General features: G+C 46.1%; 1 protein-coding gene across 10 annotated transcripts in view; it reads right to left on the bottom strand.

Annotated features, from left to right (window-relative positions):
* Nucleotides 1-239: 239 nt before the first annotated feature.
* The window catches only part of LOC118507060 (long-chain-fatty-acid--CoA ligase 3), a 28,515-nt gene continuing 5,854 nt past the window's right edge, over nucleotides 240-22,900 (bottom strand). For 3 of the 10 annotated variants that reach the window (XM_036045034.1, XM_036045038.1, XM_036045037.1), the window contains exons 2-10: nucleotides 11,566-11,632; nucleotides 6,864-6,999; nucleotides 4,435-5,080; nucleotides 4,030-4,364; nucleotides 3,812-3,951; nucleotides 3,567-3,739; nucleotides 3,223-3,486; nucleotides 2,866-3,141; nucleotides 240-2,798 (exon numbers count right to left, since the gene is read on the bottom strand). In XM_036045034.1, the coding sequence (XP_035900927.1) occupies nucleotides 2,644-2,798; nucleotides 2,866-3,141; nucleotides 3,223-3,486; nucleotides 3,567-3,739; nucleotides 3,812-3,951; nucleotides 4,030-4,364; nucleotides 4,435-5,080; nucleotides 6,864-6,998 (2,124 nt within the window). In that variant the 5' untranslated portion in view covers nucleotide 6,999; nucleotides 11,566-11,632 and the 3' untranslated portion in view covers nucleotides 240-2,643. Of the gene's footprint in view, nucleotides 2,799-2,865; nucleotides 3,142-3,222; nucleotides 3,487-3,566; nucleotides 3,740-3,811; nucleotides 3,952-4,029; nucleotides 4,365-4,434; nucleotides 5,081-6,863; nucleotides 7,000-8,266; nucleotides 8,487-10,836; nucleotides 11,633-22,900 lie in introns of those variants that run through there. The other 7 variants (XM_036045032.1, XM_036045036.1, XM_036045035.1 and 4 more) reach the window with 4 other exon arrangements.

Genomic DNA, 22,900 nt, shown 5'->3' on the forward strand with positions numbered 1-22,900 from the left:
AACTCATGTAACGGTTTTATAAGTGCGTTTTAATATAACATACAGAATGCAATTAACAAAGCAAACCCAAGAAGCCCGCTTGTACTTGAAAAATCTCCATCCACGATCAAATCACCAGTCTGTCTTCATTATGCGCAGATAGAACCTTCTGCATGGATACGTCGGAGAATCCCGCAGACATTCCTTTACTTTAAAAGCAGATCGCTTACTTCCCAAGAGGAATAAACAAAAACCACCGGTTTGATATTTAGTGAACTTTATTGTTTCCTTCATTCATCATTGCATTGCATCCCCCTAGCTGCTGCTGCAACACTTGGTTTCGCTGCCTATTTCCCCTCTAGCACTTGAAATCCGCGCCTCGTGCTCGTTGATTTAGATCCAGTTTTCTTCACTCCCACTACCCTCAACAACCGAGCCGACCCCCCTCTATGCTGCTATAACTAATCAGACTCTCGAAAATCGCATGCGCTCTACCTACACATCTTCTACCGTTTCCTAATGTTCCACTGTTCAGCACATCAGCAACTCTCACAGGTATTATGCGCCAATTCAGGAGCTTATAATGATGGCCCCTCTCTTACCGTAATGTAGGCGCGCTAATAGTTGTTACCTATTCCTCTCGCTCTCTCTCTCCCTACCCTATACCCCCTAAAACCCACAATCCCAATAACTGTGTTAGTAAGTTGGTTGCTTGTTCCTCCCTTCCTTTCTTATCTGTTTGGAGCTGATTCCTATAGGTGTTATGGTACTAGATATATGTGTACGTGTATGTATTTATGTATATGTATTTATATTCTTACAAGCGTGATCGTCAAAATACGACACTTGTATAGTAAATCATCAAAGGGGAGAGCAAAAAATAGCAACAAAACATAAACCCGGCTTAACTTACTGTTGGGTACACCACCTTGTTTTTTCTATACAGAGTAATCGCACAATCGCAGTGATTAGTGATGATCACCGCGCCGCTGCCTAAACCTAACCCCGCACGTACGATATACTTATATGTACACATAATTGCCACGATTGAAGCCTAGCCTCGGCACCTTATTTGTCTGTCTGTCTGTCGAGCCTGTCTGTCTCTATCAAGTAGTGTAACAACCGTAACAAACGAGTCCCACACCTCGTCTCTCGTGGCTGGCCTCTGCCTTTGGCTCCTAACCTCTCGTTCGCCATGTCCCCAAAAAAACAAAACTGAAACCTAAACCACCACACTACACGCTACCAAAAAGCTCCAAAAGTTCAATTCGTCGATCATTATCGTTCGTTAGGGGGGGACGACTTACTAATTTCAAGTCTAAATCGCGCGCCGCTTTAGTTTGTTTTGTTTAGCTAAACTACTATCTACTTGGTACAATAATTTATTACTGGTAAACCCTCACCCAGCTCCTCCTTTTTGCATCATTTTATACATCGATGAAGAACAGAGGGACGCAACGAAGCGCTTACGGAGAGCCGCAAATGTGAAAGAAAAATGTAACCGTGTTAAAGGATGGGCGCTGGATTTTGCTACATTTTATTAAAGACTATTCGCGTACGTGTTACATCGCCCTACACGAGAGCCATTTGTTTTGCACACACACACACACACACACACTCTTCAAACACCAGGTTTTGTTCGAAACTGATTCCCACATGCCCATTAGAGCGCGCGTCCCCTTTGGTTGGAATTCCGATTTTGTTTGTTTGTAATAAAGTCTTTCTATCTACCCTGTGCCTATACAAAACCCCGCCCCGCCGCCCCCTTCCAGATTCCTCCTTCATCTGGTATATAATAGCGCACTTAAACTCAGCCGGGGGAATCGATCCTACTCGATCGCGATGATCTCTTAGGCGCAAGGAAGGAACATACCACTTAGAACGAATACTCGAAGCTCTCTTTTCTCACGCTTGTTTGCTCTTATTTCGTCTTCGAACACCAGCACAATAGAGGTGAACGGTACTACTAAAACAAACCAAAAACAAATCAAAACAACGTACAGCGCAACTACTACAACTAACCGAAAGTACGGAAGAAAACGAAGACGGATAGAAAACGAAGGGTGTGTGTGTGTGTATACGTATATGCTATAAAGTAACGAAAACAAACAATAAATTCAACTCTTCATCCCGCCCCAAAAAAGAAAACAAAAAAGAAGAAACAAATACGACTAGCCGGACGCGTTGCTGTTGGTGGGTGGGAACCCAACATGATGAATCAAAACTTCATCGCCGATCTCCTCAATGCAATATTCCTTTCCATTTGGCTACCGTTTGGCTCACTCATGAAGTACAGGGTCAGAGCTTTACGCCCGCTGGCAGGGTAAAGGTTGGCCATTAATGTCACCCCCTATCAGCATGTTAAGCAAATCGAACCAAAGCCTCTGCCGTCTGTTGGGGGTTTGTGTTTGCTGTCGAGAAAGGAGCACGAGATAGCACGCGGATGCGCTTCTGACTGTCTGCTGTGAGAACTGTGTTGCCTCTGTTGCCTATTCTTGTTTTGCATTCGTTCGCCTTGTTGGGAGGGGGAGTTTGAATGATTTCTACTACAGCCTTACGTGTACAACAAAAATCACGAATTCGCTTCGCTTGTTTTCTCTTGGTATGTGTTTGCTTGTTCTGCTGTGTCTGCGCGCGCTTGCCGGGATAAGCGGGTAGCTGGATCTACGACGCGTACATCTTGGTGATTTCGGCCTGATACCGCTCCTGGATGTCTTTGCGCTTCAGCTTGAAGGCGGCCGTCACCAGACCCATGTCGGGCGTCCAGATGTCCTTGCACAGGTGTACGGCGGCAGGGATTTCGCTACGGTGCAGTTTGCCTGTATGGGAAACGCGGAATTTCAAATCAATCATTCGCCTTTCTTGCAACCCCAAACCCCTACGTACATTTACGGCCATGGTCAGCCATCTCCTGCAGGACCGCCTTCTCCACCTTCTTGTTGTCGCACAGATCCTCAAACTCGACCCCGCGTATGTCCAACCGTTCGGCGATATCTTCCAAATGTTTCGGGTTCGGCACGACCAGCGCCACCGTGAACTGCTTCGTCGAGTCGCCGTACACGCAGATGTTTTCCACCACCGGGCACGTTTTCAGCTCCGATTCCACCTTACCGAGCGACACATATTCGCCGGCCTGCAGCTTCACCAGGTCCTTCTTACGATCTGCACAAAACGACAATCGAGACGGTCAATAGGAATGCCTCCGCGTGGTGTTCACTGTGCTTCCCCCACACTACTACTCACCAATAATCTTAAGCGCTCCATCGGGATGGATTTCGCCCACGTCCCCGGTGCGGAACCACCGCTGGCCGTCCTCCTCGAAGAAGTCTTCCTGCGTTTTGCCGGGCAGTTTGTAGTAACCTTTCGAGACGGTCGTACCACCGACGACGATCTCACCCTGCGGGTAAGGTTTGTTCGTGACGCGATAGTTGCCTTCCTCCCAGTTTATTAATCGTATATCGTTGCTGGAGGATGGCGCACCGACCCGGCTGTACTCCATGTCCCATTCTGTGAGTGGGAAATGGGAGAGGCAAGAGGTAGAACGTTAGCGGTCGAGTGATGGAAAAACGTAGGCAAGATATACGCACTGTCCATTACGGCCGCTCCGGCTGTCGTTTCCGTCAGACCGTAACCCTGGATCACGTCCACGCACAGGCAAAGCTTAATCTGTTCGTGGGTGTCCGGTGCAAGCGGTGCACCACCGGACAGGACACTGCGGATGCGGCCCCCGAGCAGCTTGGCGATCTTTTTGAAGAGGATCCTTTAAAAAAACGGGACGTTCGTTTGTTAGTGGTGCTTGCGTTGCTAATCGTGATCGTGCGCTGGAACTTACTTGTCCATTAGCGGCGTTTGGTAGCCTCGAGACGTCCATTTCGATTTGTAATTGTAGGCGAACTTGAAGAATGCTTTCTTCATGGGCGTTTCTGCGTTTACCTTGTCGTTGATACCCTTCGAAATTCGATCCAGGATGAGCTGGGGAAGGGGGGGAAAGAAATGTGACACCGATCAGCAGCCTGCTAGGATGACGCCAATCCTCTCCCATCGACTTACCGGTACCGATGTCATGCAGGTTGGCCGCAGCACGGACGCATCTCCCTTGCAGCCCTTCATCACCTTGCTGCTCGAATCGATCAGTGTGAGAGGTGTCGAGTACCCGATCGGTACGCCCGTTAGCAGGCAGACACTTTCTGCCAGCAGCTCAAACACGTGCGCCAACGGTAGGAAGCCGATCAGCACATCGTCCGGATAAATCTTGAAGATGTCGCAGAAGTTCTTCATCGTACCGATACAGTTCGCGTGTGACAGCAGGACACCCTTCGGCGTTCCGGTGGAGCCGGACGTGTACATGATGATGGCGGTGTCTTCGGCGGCCGGTGGAGAACCAGCTGTAGTGGAAGAAAAATCGTATGAGATCGCGCACCACGGGCAATAAAGTATAAATATCTAAACACTCACGAATCGTGCTCTTGTTGCCGGTTTCGATCACCTTGCTGAAGGGAATGATCTCCACGCCCTCCTTGAACCCGGTCGTTTCCGTCGGATGCAGCTGATCTTCCATGAAGATGATCTTCTTCACGTTCGGCGTCACGTTCAGCACGCTCTTAAACTTGGGCAGCAGCTCGTGCGACGTAATCACGGTCGTTACTTCCGTCTCGTTGATGCCGTGCGCCACACCATCATCGCCGAGCGTTGCGTAGATCGTCACCACCGGCATATTCTGCTTGAAGCAACCGTGCGCCGCAATCATCCATTCCGCGCGCGTTTCCGCAAAGATGACAATGTTCTGCTTTGGCTGCTGGCCAAGCTCGCGCAGACCGCGCCCGAAGCAGGCGGCGGCGTGCTCCGTTTCGATGAAGTTGCGCCACTTGTAGTCGCCCATGCGGAACTTCTTGAACATCCGACCGTTCGGTTGCATCTCGTCCTCTTCGCCGAGGATCTGGCGCGTACCGATGCACCGCTTGGTGGTGTGCACCTTCGTGACGAAGTTGAACATCCGCTCGAGCGTGTCGATGTTGTTCTGCATCATCTTGACGTGCATCTCGCCGGGCGAATCGACCGTCCGGTATGTGACCGAGGTGCTGTCCTGCTGGATGATCTTGGCCTGGAGTACACCGTAGGGAAGAACAGAAGGAAAGAAAGCAAGCCATTAGAGAAGAGTTTGATGAATAAATCCTTTCGGGAAACATGAAGTAGATGTGCCCTTTTCACTACTTTTTCTGTTAAAGACTTGCTACACCAAGCTCTACAGTAGTAATGGATCATACGACTCTTTTCACGAATCGATCCGGATTCGGGTTCGACCCTATAGGAATCGATTTCGACCCTTGGAAGCATTGAGTTCGGAGCAGCAAAGCAAATGCGAGTTCGACTCGTTGGTTCAGATCCACCCGTGGGTGCAACGAGTCCGAGTCCAGAAATTTCAGGACGACCCTTGGATTAGACCGGACTCATGGATCTCACGGGTTGACCCAAACTGATTGGAACTATGATTATGACCCGAAGGATTCTGGGTCGCTTACGGATGGCTCCGTCCCGGTAGGTTCGGGTTGACCCACCCATCACTACTCTACACCTGATGTAGCGGCCGAAAGGAGTAGTCCAGCCACTGGTCAGAGATTTATTATATTTAGCCCAAAAACAGAACAATAAAGCTAAGTACAGTTGTAGACGCCGCCTGATCGTACTGTCCCCTTAAATAGATAAAGGATCAAAAGACCAACGAAAAAGAGCTCTCAAGCCCCTGGTCAGTAGCACCATTATTCCCGACTTCAATCTATTTACCCTAATGCTTTTACTACTGCTCGTCTACCCCCCAGAAGCAGTACGATTTCCAGGCTAGACATCTTGATAAACCCAACATCGACACGCACACGCAACAACCCTTCTCCCTTATCGAACGAAACGGATCTCACCGGATCAATCAGCGACCTCGGGCACGCAGCAATCATTACCGCTGCCGCCCTGCTGCTGCTCTTTTGCACATCGCGTTCTGCTGCAGACTATTTACGGCTCAGAACCGTCGAGGCATGCCGTGTGCCGTCCCAAGGGTAAGGGCATCGGCGATACCAAAAAAAAAACAACAACATAAACCAGTATTGACCGATGCGCAGAAAGGTAAAATATTTTTCTGCACTTCTGGCTTCGGTTCGACAGGAAGGAAGGAAGGAATAGTTAAATATAAAAAGCTGAAACACTTGCTGTGCGCTGTGTTGGTGGTAATTTGCTTCATTTGGCTACGGTGGCCATGGTCATTCTTTGCGCTCGAACGCGCATGCAACAGAGCACACCTGTTGCACACTACACTATGGCCGGGTTGGTGGTTGCCGGTCTGCTAGCCTAGCGCTAGGATCCCTCTTCTGGCTCTCTTTTCGTCCGCGGATTCGATTTCTCTTTACGTTAGCGAAATCATAGGGCTGATGATAAGCGTGTCCCTACCCGGGGGAAAAAAAAACAAGGAAACCACCCCCAACTCCACACAAAATTATGCCACCGGCCATAAGCACAGCGCAATGAAGCTATAGTAAACCAGTGCTTCCGAAATCCGAGATAAAGCGTTGATTGTGATAAGCACCCGGCATACAAGCCCCATGCTTAAAGCACATGCTTGCGTCAAAACAATCCCTCCACTGTGGGGCACAAAGTTCGCCTTAATCTCCTCGGTGAGGTGAGCGTGGTGGGGGCTTAAATGGGTGGCAGGCGGAAACCAGAATCTACGGTTTCGCTAAATACGCCCCCTGCCGCTGTAATAACCTCTGCCGCCGCGACCACAACCTGCTACTAATCCTTCGTACGTGTCGACGATGATAATTCACCTTTTTTCGAGACTCGGAACGTGTTGCATAAGGTAATATTTTTAAAATCTCTCACTGAGAGATGCTGCTTACCTTTACCCTTCGGGCGAGCTGCTTGCGCTTCCACGGTCGCTGGATGGCCAGATAGATCGGCATCGTGATGATGTCGTACACCATCGTGATGATCTTGATCGCCCCGATGGCCGTCTGCACCCAGGCGCTTTCCATGCTGTTTGGCGGAAACGGAAAAGGATGAATGAATTAGTTAGGGTGCATTGAAAGTGCCACTAAGATGTCGCTACTACATCGTAACACAGTGAGATGCAAAACTATTAACTAAAGGGATGAAAAGGCTAGTATAACATTACGGATGGAGAAAGCTACATCATGCGGTTCCAACTGCTTGTTAAGGTTAGGTAAATTAATGTGAAGAAATAAATAATTCATAAACGATAAAGTACAATGAGAAGGTGAAAGATTACTAATAGAAGACTACTCATAGTTTAAAGACTACTTGTATCAAACACTATCTACATTGTAGAGACTGTCTGTTAGGTGCAATACACTGCGTCTCCTTCCCATAGGGACACTTGATATTCGTAAGATCATGTAACTATGTTAACAATCCCACAGTCGGTTTTTTCTACGATGTCATGTCAGTTTACTGATCAAATATGACTACGATATCAAGTGATTAAGATGTACTGAAATACGAGCAACTACCATTTTAAAATTTCTTCGTACTGCGAAAAAGTTTTTCGAAGATCCAGACGATCTTTAATAACCGCTTCGAGTTAACAGACAGATATCGGCCACCCAACAGTATTTTGTGACCATAAAGTGCAGCAGAAACTGATGAGGAAACTTGAGGCATTATCGCCAGGTGGCTTAACCTCGCGGAAGCTTTGATCCAGCCGGTCAAAGTCTGAACATTTCTGCGGTGAAGAGATCTGGTCAAATGCGGGCTTTCGGCTCGAGATCGGGCGGCAAGAATATAGAATTCACATCACGTATAATATTCCTAATATTATATGCAATCAATTGAATCACGTAATTTAATGATCACGATTGAATGAGCGATTTAATTGATCTCGTAAGAGAATAAGTTTAGGACTAGGGAAATTACAGGACAGATTGGGGTGGCTCTATAGAAACTTGAAGCAGTGTGAAAGGTGTTAAGAGCATTCCTTTCCTTCCTTCCTTCACTGCTACGATACCGATAGTCCGTTCTTTCAAAGAAGAGCAAGTGCGAATATTCCATCCACACTAAACCCCAAGTGCCAATGGATAGATCCAGCAACGTCTTTTCATTCTACATGTCAAACAACTACCCAACTATCCCGCAATGTCTACCATCTTCAACCCCTTGCCCCTACAGTTATAGTTTGATCGCCGCTAGTCCTCGAACAGTATCGTCTCAGATCGGTAACCTCACGAATACATGGGGGCTCGCCCCTTTCTTACAACTTTTCTTTAATCACCACAACAGCTCTTACTCTTGCTTAGGCATCCTGTCCGTAGCTCTTCGCACTCGGTCTTCAGCAATCAAAACAGGCGCATACACACTGGCACACGAAACAGACCACACTATACACCCCCGGTACACGGAACGGCACGGCAAGCGCACGATCCGGAAGACTGGAGCGGAAACCGAAGCGGATCGATGATGTCAAGAACCACCGCACTGTAGCGTGTAGTAGCACGAACTGAACGTTGCACCGGTACGGTCACAAACATAAAAAGGCTTACCAGAAGAACCACACACATGCTCCTCAAGAAAGGCGTAGTAACAACCCCGGACATCCCGGAGCGGGGAAGGAACGCTAGAGGCAAGCCGAGCGCGAGGATACGCCATGCTCGGGAAACTTACTTATCGGCCCACCACATCTTATCGCACAGGGCTTTCTTTTGTTGGGCCGGCCGGTCGACCCTCCTGCAGTGATAACACACGCACACACATGTAGAGATGGGCGAGTGCGACCGCGCGCACCGTTTAACCTTGCCCGGGGGAGGGAGGGTGTAAAGCCTAGCCAAGTTAACCAAGGTTTACGCATATGCGAGATAAATTGATAAATGGTCAGCGTGCGTCCCAGGACGGACGGGGTTGTTGGGTTGGAAGAATTCGCCAAGAGATGCAAGAGCACTGCTGCAACCGGGCTTATGCGCCCTGTACAGTACAGTAGAATCCTGTTGGGTCCACCAACCATGCTGGGGATTAAACGGTTGCACCAAACTCTCACAGAAGAACCGAAAGAGGAAGCAACAAAAAAAAAGAAGCAGTCACACACGCCCGGATAAGATTAAACACAATCGCCGAGAGTCGACCGCGACAATAATCTGCCAGCAGCTCCCGATAATGGTGGTGGAGTGTGCCTTAAAAGTTTATTGATGTACGGGATTTCGGTTGCCTTTTTGCCAATCTCCGCCACTGGGGACAATCTCCTGCTAGGCCGCCGCCCATCATTATGTAAGCGATACAATCATTTGTATTTCTATCCTTATCGGAGGGCCCAATAGCCGCCCCGAAGGAACCGACCAACCAAATCACGATACCTTGTGGTCTGCAGTTGCAGATTGGAGGAGGTATCATAAAAATAAAGCTTTGGCCATTTCTTTTTTTGCTGTTACTATTTTTTGGTTTTGCTACCTTGCTTTAATTGCGATTACGGCAACCGTGGAGGATCGTGGCTCTAATCGTAATTGCTAGCTCCGCTTACCGTGCGTACGTCATTACGCGACCGCATCGCGCAACACTGACGTACACGCTCTCCTAACGTCCCTATTTGAAAGATCCGATCTGAGTTGCATTAGCTCGTGAGGTCTCCATCCCTACAAAAAACAGACTTCGATAGGATTTTGGCTTCTTTTCCTGGAAACAAGCTTTCCCTTATCAGGTTGCAATTCGGAATGTGCTGCACATGGAACGAGCAGCACCACCCCTTTGTCACTGTAATTCCTGCCACTTCTCCAGATCTTCCTACCGAGGAGCGGACTTTGGCCCAGACGCGAGTGCCAACCATAAAATACGACAACCGAGCGTGTCCCACCAGTTGCGATAAAGCAAACACGCACAACACATAAGGTGCATTTCCTGTCCGTCATCATCTTATCGGCTATTGACTATCAGAAATTCTCACGCATGCTTCCCCGCACCGGGTCTCGTTGTTTCAACGCTCCAAAAGATACGGGGCGAGATTAATAGATATCTCGGCTACTACTATCGGAATGGAATGGTAGACACCCGGCACCGGTTCGGGCCAGCACTATATTAATCCTCAAAACAGTGCTGGGCGCGCAGGCGTCAACGCTGTGATGCGATATTGCAAGAAAACTAACGAAACGGAAACACCTTTGGACCTTCTGGCTCGTCTTCCTTCATCCCAATCGTTCGGAAAAAGTTCATCGTTCATTGGTGACTCAAGTGCGGTGTGATAAGAGTGATAAGAAACTGTAGTCTGTCTGTAGCTCGATAGCTAACGGGCATGCACGTGTGTCCTCAGTGAATGAGGGTCGTGAAGAAGTACGGGATGCGAGTTAAACAACTTAAAGTCTGGTTTAGTGCGCACACTGAATGAATCGATCTACAATAAATAAAGCTATGTTAATCACGTGCAGCAAGTTAAAGGTAATGTTAAACAACGGAACAGCAACAGTATCAGTTAGAAAACTGTCTCTGGGTGTGATCTTACAGTTTTCTCACTTTGGCATGCATGTTATTGCTAAAAGTAGACCGGGATAAAAGGATAACGAGAGAACAAGAAAAGAAAAAAGAGGTAAAGGTAGAGAGAGAGGTTGATTGTTTTGTGAGTGGTTTTAGAATTTAAATATTTCGTTTTGGCGCCACTTTCGCGTTAGCGCTTTCATAAGTGAGTCGAAGGCAAACAAAACAGACTAAATAAGGTAAGCGTTCGGTTTAGTAGGAATGTTATTTTCACACACTAGAAAACAAAAAAACAAAAACCGATAAAGGGTTAAGAAAAGTAAGGAAAGCAACCAACATTTGCCAACTTGAAAGCCTTGACTTGAAAACGGGGGCTGGTAGGTTCGGGCAAGCCCGCTTACTTACTTAATGTCCTCTTCGATGAACATTTTGTCGGGCAGATGGGGGTTTTGTTTTGTTTTCTTTAAACTACACGATCCCAGATCCTACATACACGCACACAACAAACACAATATGTGTGTGTGTGATGGGTAACTCTTCCGATACGATCGCCAATAGTTGTTCTTCAAATTTTCTTATAACACTAACAAACTCACTAAAGAAACGAAACGACCCACACAGGACGCACGTTACACAGGTGTGCCCTTGACGATAGGCGAGAGCACACAGAGAGAGAGTGTGATCAATAATTTACTACAAATTATACTGCCTGTACTCTTAAACACTGATATGCTGCTAGCTTTGGCTAGGATATGATCACACCACGTAAACGCAAGCAATGCACAGACACACACACACGATGAATTTGGATGTTTTGATTCCTTTTCCCCCCGCCCGTGTGAGATGTGAATTCCCCGATGTGGAACTTTGGGCAACGAAATGAGATGATGAGATGATGAGGATCCCACGTTGCTCCTACCCAAGCTATCGGACGTCACACCTTACTGAACACTGAGCACAACACACAGCACAATGACTTGGGACGGGAGACGGGACAGCAAAACGCACGCACGCACGTGCGTCCCGGAACCGTTTTGCACCAAAGCAACACTGCGCGCAACACTGCTGCGCGATGATATAGGTCTGCGCGGGACAACGGAACGATCAGCACCTGTACACGCGATGGACGCTTACACGATCAATCGACGTTTGATGATGAGCTAGTGGCGAGTAGGTGGTGTATGCAATATTCACGCGTGTCCTGTAAAACAAGAGAGAACAGAAATCGTGAGTAAGCATCATGTGCTACGTGAGCATTAGCGACAGCAACAAGTGGCGAAACAAACAAGCAAGAAGTGATCGTCCTATGGACTAATGTAACCGATTGACGTAAAACTTGAGGGGAGCTACCACAGCACAGAATTATTATTTAGACCAAAAAAGTGATTGAACTCGATTTTTTTTTAACTAGATAATTTTATGAACTAATCACGATCAATCGTTAACTAATCCAGCCTCAAAAAGCCTTGCTTGTACTCCCTACCGAATGCGGCGACGACGTCAGTAAGCGATCAATCTTGTGTCGAAGCTGGCTAACGAATGACGCTAGCGACACGTGCAATATCTTATTAATTACTTTGCGAAATTACTACCCCGCTTTAGCGGGCAGACCACCTGCTCCCCTGACATAGATACCTTCTCCCCCCCGGTTCTGTCCCGCAGGCTTCCTCCATTCGACTACTAGACAGACGGTTGATGTGACACTCCGAAAGATACCGCTTGACCGGTATTGAAAATGGTTTGATGTCAACGCTGACCTCAAAGCTTCGTTTCGGAACCGGTTACATCGGAACGGACAGGCACACACAAGCCCGCTTAGCCACCCCCTTTCACAGCCACACGATGCAAATTGGCACCACCGCGGTTGAGAATCTTTCCAGAACCCTGCTTGCGTGCTTTGCGCAAACAATTCATTTGATTAGTTGTTTAACTTTATGCTACAGAGATAAAGCAAAATCTGTTCCACTAAATGAATTATCTACGATCGCGATCGCTATCGGGATTGCAGTCTGACTCTGCAGCAATACCGAAGGGCTTCGCGGAGTCTGCAATTGTCTTTTTTTCTAGGTCAATTTTCAATGTCCCTCACGGTGATGATCCCTTATCTTGGGGATGGTGATGATGACTCCCGCTCGAGAAAACGAGCTCGATCCATCCATTAGAAACCCAAGTCCAACACCGCCGGCATCTTGGCGACATTCAACTCGAGATGCCTTATCAGTGACAAAGATTCTATCCCTTCCCACCATCACCAGGGACGCCCGGCGGCTCACTTGCACTAATTCAATTGTTCTAGATGAGCACAAATTGTTCTTTCCCGTTTCGATCGTACTGAAGCACACGAGCATCACTGCGACCTACGAGTGTGATAAGCCGGAGCCCGGAAGATGCACCACTGCATTTGGTTTTGTTTTCCGATTTTTGCATCTCGTACGACATGGTGGTGATGGGTGCACGGTTCAGTGTGTGGATAAGAAACAATTACCGACGGGTTACGGCTATAATGGAAACGCCATAAACGCCTTTTCGTGTTGTAAGTGCGCGCGCGCGGGGAGTTTGCGCCAGTGTGTGAGATAATTTATCATAATGACCGGGTGCTAGGGGCAAAACCACCCCGCGCCGGCCCGGGCCTATGCAGTAGAAGCATCACGTGGTACAGGTACAAAGTGCACCCTGGACTGGATTGGTGGCGATCACGCGTGTATGTACATCGCAAGCCACACCACACACATGCATAACGCTCCAAATGTAAATCACCGCCGCGTGCGTGACCGGAGACGGTCATGGCCGGGAGGGAGGGAGAGAGCGAGATCATCAAACAGCCGGTCCGATCCGGTCGGCGAGGATGTTTCTTGCTGCTGATTTGTTGATTATGTTGTTGATCGCCATTATGCAACGCTTCATGTGCAGTGTGTATCTAAAACGAGTTAGTATTAATACAAGTAAAGTCATTTTCCGCTCCTGCCTAGAGTTGCTTTGGGATTCTGTATTGTAAAACGATAATAAGCGATCATTTTCCTAGCGATACGCATCACACCACTCATAGCAATGCGCACGTGCTTGCACTGTCACGAGGACTGAATCTTATTCGTGCTTTTTTATTCCAGGCCCCAGGTACATTCCTCTGTTCGATATTTATTATAAAAGTTAAAAACAAATCAGGTGTAGCTGCACGGTGATCTCACCATCTAATTCAGCCCACCTTACATCAAACATGTGAAGCATACGGCTTGGTCCTTTCAATCCGGCCTGGCAAAGGACTGTTGGTATAATCAACAACTGGGATCATTTCATTCGTTTTCCAAATTTTGCTCGGCATCAGTGATCGAAATGGACCACAGATCCATTCCAGGATGAAACCTCCACCAAAATGGCTGGGATATTGGATAGGTAGATCACCACGCGTTTAAAACGCCTGATACGTCATGTGTATCAAAAACAAACCAAGAAAGAAGTATAAATTCAAAACAAATAAGCAATCTTTGTGTGAATACCATCATTGTGGCACCGGCATTTGATACTAGTAACAGCACATCATGCCAGACAATAGCAAGGGAACCCCGAGTGAAATTAGTCACATATACGCGTTCCTTCGCGCACACACGTCGCAAATGAATCATTTCGATTTCCTTTAAGCAGCCTTTGTCGAAGGGTTAGTATTACTGATTGGGTGCATTTAATCCACCACAACAAAGAACCTTACGGATGGCATTATGTGCTTCAGAACAGGGGTATGTTTACTTTACGCTTTTTTCCTACTCACTTCCAACAAGTTTTATACAAAGATCTCCGGAGAAAAATCTCATAAAGATCTTTTAAAAAGAATACGCTTAACTTTACAGTAAAAAAGCTACCCAAAAACGCAATCGGAACGCAATTAATTAGAACGATGCTAGCTAGAGTGGTTTATAATTAATATGTGAAGCAACACACGGCTTAGCTTCTTTTGCTGACGCTAAACGAGCCAAGTAATTCAATCCGATGCACACCGCGCCTTTGTGGTTAAATGGACCGAAGAAAAGCATCCAGTCCTGAGCGTATGGGTTTGATTGGAGAAAAAAACGGAGATTATCGTTAGTGTAAATTATTCAGTGAGGAAGGATGGGACCAAGAGGTTTTATTGACAACCACGTGGCGTTGTGAGGGTTCCAACATGGCTTAATTATTCATGCAACATTTTGAGAGCCGTGCAATGGATGTGAAGGAACACTTTCAAACTGGAACCAAATTTTATAGTAAAACAATGCCAATTTCATAGCATTTTGCAACAAAGTATATTAAGCGTTAATCTATTTTAAACCGATTTCACCGCAAGTTGCTCTAAAATAAAATCACGATTTATGATAAGTCTTTCTGGTTGAAGCCATTAAACACAAAGGATACCATAACACAAAGCAAACCCTAAGAGTTCTCATGTTTCAGGAGATAATTGCAAAGCTCAGTAAGTAGTAAGGACTTCTGGATCAAAAGGCTCTAATGATTTTGGGCGTTGAATGTTTAATATTCCCAGCGATATTATCAACACACCACAGTGAAGGAGTTTTCTAGACCAACATTAATCTAATATGTTATTTGCACTGATTGGCAAATTAAATTAATAATATTGACAGACAGATTTAGTGGCCAATCCTATGTTACAGGATGGATTTCTCCAATAGTAACTCTGCTTTAATAATTAGAATTGTATCTTTTTTTTTATTATTCATAAAGAACGGCCTGGCCGTATTGCTAGAATTGTATCTTCATTAGTTTAAAATCAAGTACATCCTGTAAAACCCAACATTAGGCCATATTCTTCAATATAGAACCTTGCGGACTGACTATCCAAACACGTGGTATCATTAAGTCTAGTAAGCCAGAAATGACAGGAATGACCTAAGAGGTCGCTAAGCCAGGAAAGAAGAAGAAGAATCTTATTGGGGAAACAATTTTCCCACAATAAAATTTGCATGTGTTGGGAATTTTACAGCAAACGGTGCAAGTGTTATTAATTGTTACCATAAGGAAGAAGGTACTCTACTGCTGATCGCTTACCGATTCCCACTATAGTCACAAAAAGGACTTAATTTATCCTTCAAATAGATTAAATGCATACATATGTGTGTGATGGATAAATTAAAGAAGAAAAAAAGCAGAAACGTACAATAAAGGGCTAGTTTCTGAGCCAGTTCACCCTTACACCACAGGGTGTGTAAGGGCTAATCGGCACTATGATAGAGCAAGGTTCATGTGTTCGACCCACACCACCATCGATTAATCGATCGATGTTAATCGTCGGAGTCGTCGTCGTCGTAGCGAACACTTACACCGACCCCATCTGAACTTTTGCTTGTAACGGATCGGAATGACACACTGTTGGCGCCCGGTCTAATTTCGTTCGATCCGCTCGGCACGGACAGATCGAAGTGCAACAAAACACGCTATGATTAGCGACCAATTAAAACGGACGATGCTATAAAAGGGGCCAAGGGCTAAATGCATTCGTATCGGTAGGGCGATAAGGTGTACACACCGAAAGGTAAACAAGATTAAGCGTTGCATTTCCTGTGGCACCGGCACCAGACGGCGGACAGGGATGAGGTAATCATCGGGGGACACATTCGATCGCACTTATCTTCCTGGTTGCTGTCTGATCCTTTTGGTCAAGTGTGTTTACTAAACAAAGTCTGATGTACTTCCTATAACCGATAATTGCCGAGCACCTTATCGGTTGGGGTGTATAAAGCGATCGTTAAATACAATCAAACAAGTGCACCAAGATTAGCCGCCCCTCCAGTTGAAGGACTATGGCTTTGCGATCAAGTATAGCAGGAAAAGCATTGCGAGAGTTAATCTCTTTTCCGCAAAAGAATTAGCTTTCAACCTCCAATCCTGCTGCAACACGAACAATCAATCTTCACCATCACAACATGCTGCTACGCCGACTCCTACCATCATTTCGATCAAGATCAATTTCTCTCAACCGGATCATTCCGGCTTCAAATCGTTTGACCCAGTGTCTTGAACTATTCGCTGGGCCGATGGTTGGGAATGAACCAAGGACGAAAGGTCTTCCCCTGTGCACACGGGCATTAAACGAGTTGACAAAGACCGACGACGATCACGATCATGGCGCCTGGATGAACTTGAACTTGAAACTTGAGTCCGATGGCCGATGTTGGCTTTTAGTGTGGTGAACGGTGATGGCAGCATTCGTCTTTCGTGTTGTGGTACGATTAAGCCGCTTTCAATTGGCCACTGTCGATTGGTGTTGGACGGTTCCGTCAAGTACCAAACGGGCTGTGTTTGTCAGCTGACCGACAACCCGCCGTCGTCGTCGTCGTCCTCAATCAGTTAGACTTTGACCGGGATTCTTTTTTTGTTGCCCGTCCGTCGCGTCACTTCAATTGTTTGTTTGTACCGTGTCTTTGTGCTCAATTGAAGGTCTTTAGCACACGCGAACCGATCTGCGTTTGCTTGCCAGCCGATGATGCTGCTGACTGTCCACACAACCTGTTGTGGTGTGTTAAGTGGTTCAGAAATCACGAGAAATAAAAATACGCTCCAACTGTTTTTTTTTTCCTTTTCGCACTGATGATGCAACAAACCGGAATTCCACTTCCTATATGAAGTCGCCTCCTGCCGTGGGGTTTTTTCGGTTTTTGTGGGCCAAACACCAAGATTATATTGGCGAAAGATTACACCGCATGAGATCGCAGCGGGAACCAACACACACACACACACAACAGCGGGGAACACTCGGAGGAGATTTTCACTCGAATGCTCTCGAACGGAGCGATCTGAGAGTCGACTACATCAGCGCCGATAACCGGACGTACCAGGGCTTGGAATGAATGTTTTGACAAAAGTTCGTTCACCATTCGAAAACCATTCGGAGAATCCGAGTTGACCGTAACCGTAGGGCTATATAAGCTATCAGATTCAAATTTGCTTATTCTTCCTTGCTTAACGACTTTTACTAGGTCATGCTGGGCACACAATACTAGATAGCTTAATAGCATTATTGATAGGAACGACCCGGTGGTCTTTAACATAGGCCATCGAGAGATCGGTTGCAACCCTCCTCAGGACCGTCTTTCCAAACTCTGAACTGATCTTCCGGGAATAGTGCTTCCCGAGGTTAAACTCTCGTTGTCCTTGTTACGAGGGAATCGTCCGGATATTGGAATTCGATACCGTTCGATGTCCTTCTGAGTTTTGTCCCATCTACATTGAATAGCAAACTTATCACACATCTATCGTGCAGTGGCTCATCAACTCATGAGTGAGAATCATTCAAAAAACACACTAAAAATATGAAAGATAGTCATGTAAATGTTCACAACTACATCATCGAGGCTCTTCCAATGACAGTGAAATGGTCTCTAGCTTTCTCCGTACGCTTGATAGCATCACAAATTGCAGCTTTAATTGCTCCAGTAATTGTCTACCAGGCAAGACGAGCTGATGGAAAGTGTCCCCGCAGCCCAAAAGACACTTTCTTTCTTCACAGAAGCTCTTAAGATAAGAAATGGTGTAAATTAAGCACGTCCCAAACAAATTAAGCCTTGTCTTTATGATGCGCGCTGGCAAAATGGCAAACGGTTTGCACATACAATCCCCACCTCTAATATGACTCGAATCGAATCGTTGTGGCACGTTTTGCCGAATCAATTACATGATCAAGTGAAGCATGGTGGATGACTTGGCACTCAGTAGCAAACATGCCGCGCGCCACATCAAAACCATCTACTGTTACCGCGCGCCTTTGGGCAAAAGAAAATCATTTTGATATCACCCAAACCAACACACACACACGCACACCTGCACCGCGTAAGAAAATCGGAAAAACTTTATCATCAAACTTTTTCTTCTCCACTACTACTTTCACTTTACCCCGGCGTGAGCACGTGATTACGCGATCGCACACCCGTAGTACTATAGCGCGCGATCACCGCTACAACTACTAATGAGTCCACCAACGACCGTCGTCGGTTGCAAGTAGCAGCAGCAGCAGACGACCCAACCATGCAGAGGATCAACCATTTTCTTGTCGCGAGGTCATTCGTCTCGGCGAACCCGCGAAGTGCAACGGAGATAGTGGAGAAAGATCCCGTCGCAGCAGCAGTTACATCAGAGCACTACTGCTCAACTGCGTCCGTCGACTTTGCTCCCGCCTCGATGCGTGCGATACACGATCAGGTAGGAAAAATGGTAGCGAAAAGCGAGCGCGCGTGTGGACTGGTTGCGAGGCAGTTGAAAAATCTCTACGCCACAACACCATCGCCAGCCTCAGTGCCTGGGGCTCTGCCCGATAAGACACAAGAGCACTGAGAGGTCGTCGAAGTAGGGGGACGCGGACATTCGTTGGTGGGACAATTTTTTTTTTCTTCCTTCTTGTTGGTTGGTGGCGACTCAGCGGTTCGGCCCCGTGTATGCGTTTACGTACGTGCCAAACGCGATCTTTGGACTCATCGTACGACAGCGATGATCGAGTACTGTCTGACTGAAGGATGGGTTCGGACGGGCGAACGATCGCGGAGAGCCGCGCATTATTTGCATCCTACAGTGCTTGACTTATTTCTATCATTGTTTTATACAGCAATGCATCATAATAGTGACCCAGGTTAATGTGATCTCTTCCTGCTGATTGCTGCATTAATTTGCATTGCTTTAACTTATTCTATTATTTTTTGTGTGTGGATTGCTATCAGCGATCCCTTGAGCTATTGATCGATCCTGCTAACTATTAACAGCATACTTTAAGTAATAAATTTTACAACACTTTCCCTACTGCTTAGCACCTCCTCACTGTACGCACAGGTAGGTACGCACCGTGTGGCACACACACACACATTTGAAGTTACGCGCAACTTTCCTTCCTTTCGTTCGTTTATTGCCTTCTTCTCAACTCATTCCACACATATCGACACGTCGTATGCTGCATTACGCAATTTGAAAAATCGGTTAGCCCGTGTTGGTTGGTTCCTCGTGTTCGGTAGAAACACTACAAGAGCCGGCTTTTTACTTCTTCTTGCATCCAAGCCCGGTGGAAATGACACGACACCGTCACTCAAGGGTGCATCCCAACAGTCCAACGTGTCCAAAATAAACCACGTGCCACGAGCAGAACAATTACTGTGGGCTCCTCCGCCGTGTTTCGTCTGTCGATGCGATTTATTCTAGCCTCTGCCACGATATTTTTGCCGGCGAGCGGTTGGATGAGGATGGATGACGATTCATTCGCTGCACTTCGGCGTGTGTTAATTTTAGAACGAAACGCACTTTCCTCTGCCCATCGGCCAACCAGAACGACAAAAATCACCCAAAAATGAAAGTTATGTGGTGTGTTCGTGCCCGTCGATTTCGATAGAACTATTAGCTTTTTAATTTCCTTTACGAAACGTACTCGTTTGGGATGGTGGTGTCTCTACAATAGATAAGGAAAAAGTTAGCGTTGCAAAGGAATTTGCACGTACTGCTCCTCTAAACAGACGAGTAATATGTATCAGTTATGCTTCGTTGCTGTAAGATGTGCCCATTAAACGGTCTGCAAATGCAAAACAATGATGCACTCTAAGCTTGTCAAACACATTAAAAGTACCTTTTTCTTGCTAATAACACCGCCATTAAACCACGGTAGCAGGTTTTCGAGTTAACGCAGTGCTTTGTAAAAAGGCACACTTACGTACGCGGTTCAACCTGATACACACGAGGCTCTGGCAAAGGCCAAAGGGAATGTTGCAAAAAGCAACATCAACATGTCGTTTTTCTTTGACCAAACAAGATTATAATGTGGCCTTCGTGCGTTTTCCCTTTGCAGCAAAAGCTCGACTGCCCCCACTCGCGAATGGACACTCTACTCCGATTGCAAAAAAGGTAACGTTAAGCCGCTTCAAATAGAAAAGACACAAGGCAGAGCTATGGTAGTGCTCCACACGATTACCACACCCCGCCCGCACACATGCACACCATATCCGATCGGAGAAAATTGTCCCCACGAATGGGGGACACAGAAAAACCAAACCAGTGCGCTTCGGAGGTGTTTGCCGCGTACCTAAGTCACCTCAGAGAGCAGGGGTCTCCAAACTGCGGTGCAAGGTCCGCCGATGCGTTAAAGCTAATTTGAAGCTATCCTAAGCGTCCTAAGTTGGTAAACGAATGAATAAAATCAGTTTTCACCTATTGCCAACAGCAAGATTTATTATAATTCCTTCTTTGAATTATTCTGTTCTAGAACAAACTGCTATTGAATGAATTGTTTATGACAATAAAAAATATAATAAATATAATATTAATTTCACAAAACCAAATACATCTTAAGAAGAAGTTTAATACAATCTCTTTATTACAATACAATTTATTGCCCTAGACTATATTTTAAAACAAGAAGCAAGAACCAGATAATTATTCTAGCTAAGCTAATTTTTTATAAACAATCTGACGCTATTGCTCATTCTGAGTTTAAAAGTATCCCAAAAGTAACTTTACACAATATTAGTTTTTCCCCTTAATATCGAAAATAAAATAAAAACGGGGACGTACGGATTTTTAGTATGTTTATTTATCCACCGATGATCCATATCGTTATGGTTCTGATAAAAACCTAAATTTGGAATGGAAAGAATCCAAAGCTCTCAAAAGCAATTACGGCCAGATCGTGTTGAATAAATAAAAGTCAGAAGCCTTTTTGAAAAGGTATTAAATTTAAATTACCAATCGATTAGTGATGGATTGTCTGGAATGCACCAACGATTCCACTCCGGTTTCGGCCGCTGTGACTCCGGCTTCGATTCCAAGGAAATGGAATCACCGGTTCCCCCTGGAACCGTCCTGAATCGATGGAACCCGTTTGTTGAACGGATTAACGATTTTACAATATTCTGTGGGGTGACGATTTTAACAATGCTTGAATTTTTTTGTCACTTATTTCTTTGCTAAAAATAAATAAAATCGTCTATCCATATAAAGCTTAAAAATTTAAAAAATCCGTTCACCAAAGGTTGGCTCAGATTCACTGATACTTGTCGACTACGATTCTAGACGGTTCCAACGGTATCAACGATTCCATCCTGTTTGCCGATTTCGACGATTCCGACCGTTCCGTTGAAATGGTCCGGAACCAGTTCCCCCATCTTTAATTTCGCTCTCGCGCTCTCGTCTGAAACAAAATTCTTAGACTTAGATATTGGAGTGTACGACTAAGCCCTAAGCCAATTCTTTAAATGTGTTATGACGTTATGAAGTTTTGGACATGCTTGGCCATCCTCTCCAAACACCTGGCCCTGCAACTATTATTACATCGATGTCCCTTGCCTCGTAGTGCGACCCTTGCCTCAAAAAAACCCTTGGGAACCCCTGCCTTGCACAAGCACGTACTATGTAAGCAAACGTCTTCTTGGTACGTCTAAATTAAGCTTTGCTAATGACAACGGCTGACTGGATAAGGAATGTGGTAGGATCAGAAATTAGAACACCCCGCCATACCCATCTGACGGTTGGCGGAGACAACACATCAGTAGCCACACGAACAACAAACAAATAAATATAGCCCCTAGCTAACAAGTACGCTAAATAATGTCCGTTCCTTATGTTTCTCCATCTGTTGAAGGCTTTCTGGAAGAGCCAACTCGGCAAAGGTTAGATCAATTAGCAACTCACATACGCAGTGCCAGTAGAATGTGGGGAAGAAGAGCATTCTTTATCGCTAAACGCTGCTAAACAAACTTAACACAACTCCCTGAACCAATCGGGGTTTTCAAGTACCCACTGCCTGGTGAAGCTTCCTCCATGGAATGGAACCAGTAAAGCAAAACCGGGAGATCTTCACGCGGAATATGGTTTACCAAGGAGAAAGTCAACGTTCACGCACGAGTGGCAATGAAAAACTGCTCATATTATATTCCATTTCACTTTTGAATTTAGCTTCGTGTGTGTGTGTGTTTGGTGCATTCACGCATTTTATGAAAATTCCCATTCCAAGAACCTTAGCCCTTTTTCTCTAAGCTTTGCGTGCTTCATGTGGGTACAGTTGCTTTCACATCGGTAAGTGAAGACATTCACTATAAATGCAACTGACAGACATGCTTCCCCGTTCTGTAGGATCACTCTGTTGCAGGAGAATTGCAATCTGCATTATGGTCTGCACATTTGTTTGGCTTGTCTCGCGCAGCAGACAGGGATCCATTTACATGGAAATAGCCTCTTTACCTACCGCCAAGACATTTATTCAACCATACACAACGTTACCATGTGTGCAGTTTAAACCTCTTTTTTGCACTGCAAGAATAGTGCATAATGATGCACTCGCCCCACACGGCTATGGGCAGTTGCTGTAGCGCATAAAAGGGAACACACAGACGAACAGGCATCGAATAATAAATTAAGTCCTTCGATGCCGCAAACGACCAAACACATACAACGACGACGACGACCCATCCGTTCCATAACCTCTCCCACAGGGCTTTGAGTTGTGGCAGGGCCGGTTTTG

Source organism: Anopheles stephensi, chromosome 2, assembly GCF_013141755.1.
Source record: "Anopheles stephensi strain Indian chromosome 2, UCI_ANSTEP_V1.0, whole genome shotgun sequence".
Lineage (NCBI taxonomy): Eukaryota > Metazoa > Arthropoda > Insecta > Diptera > Culicidae > Anopheles > Anopheles stephensi.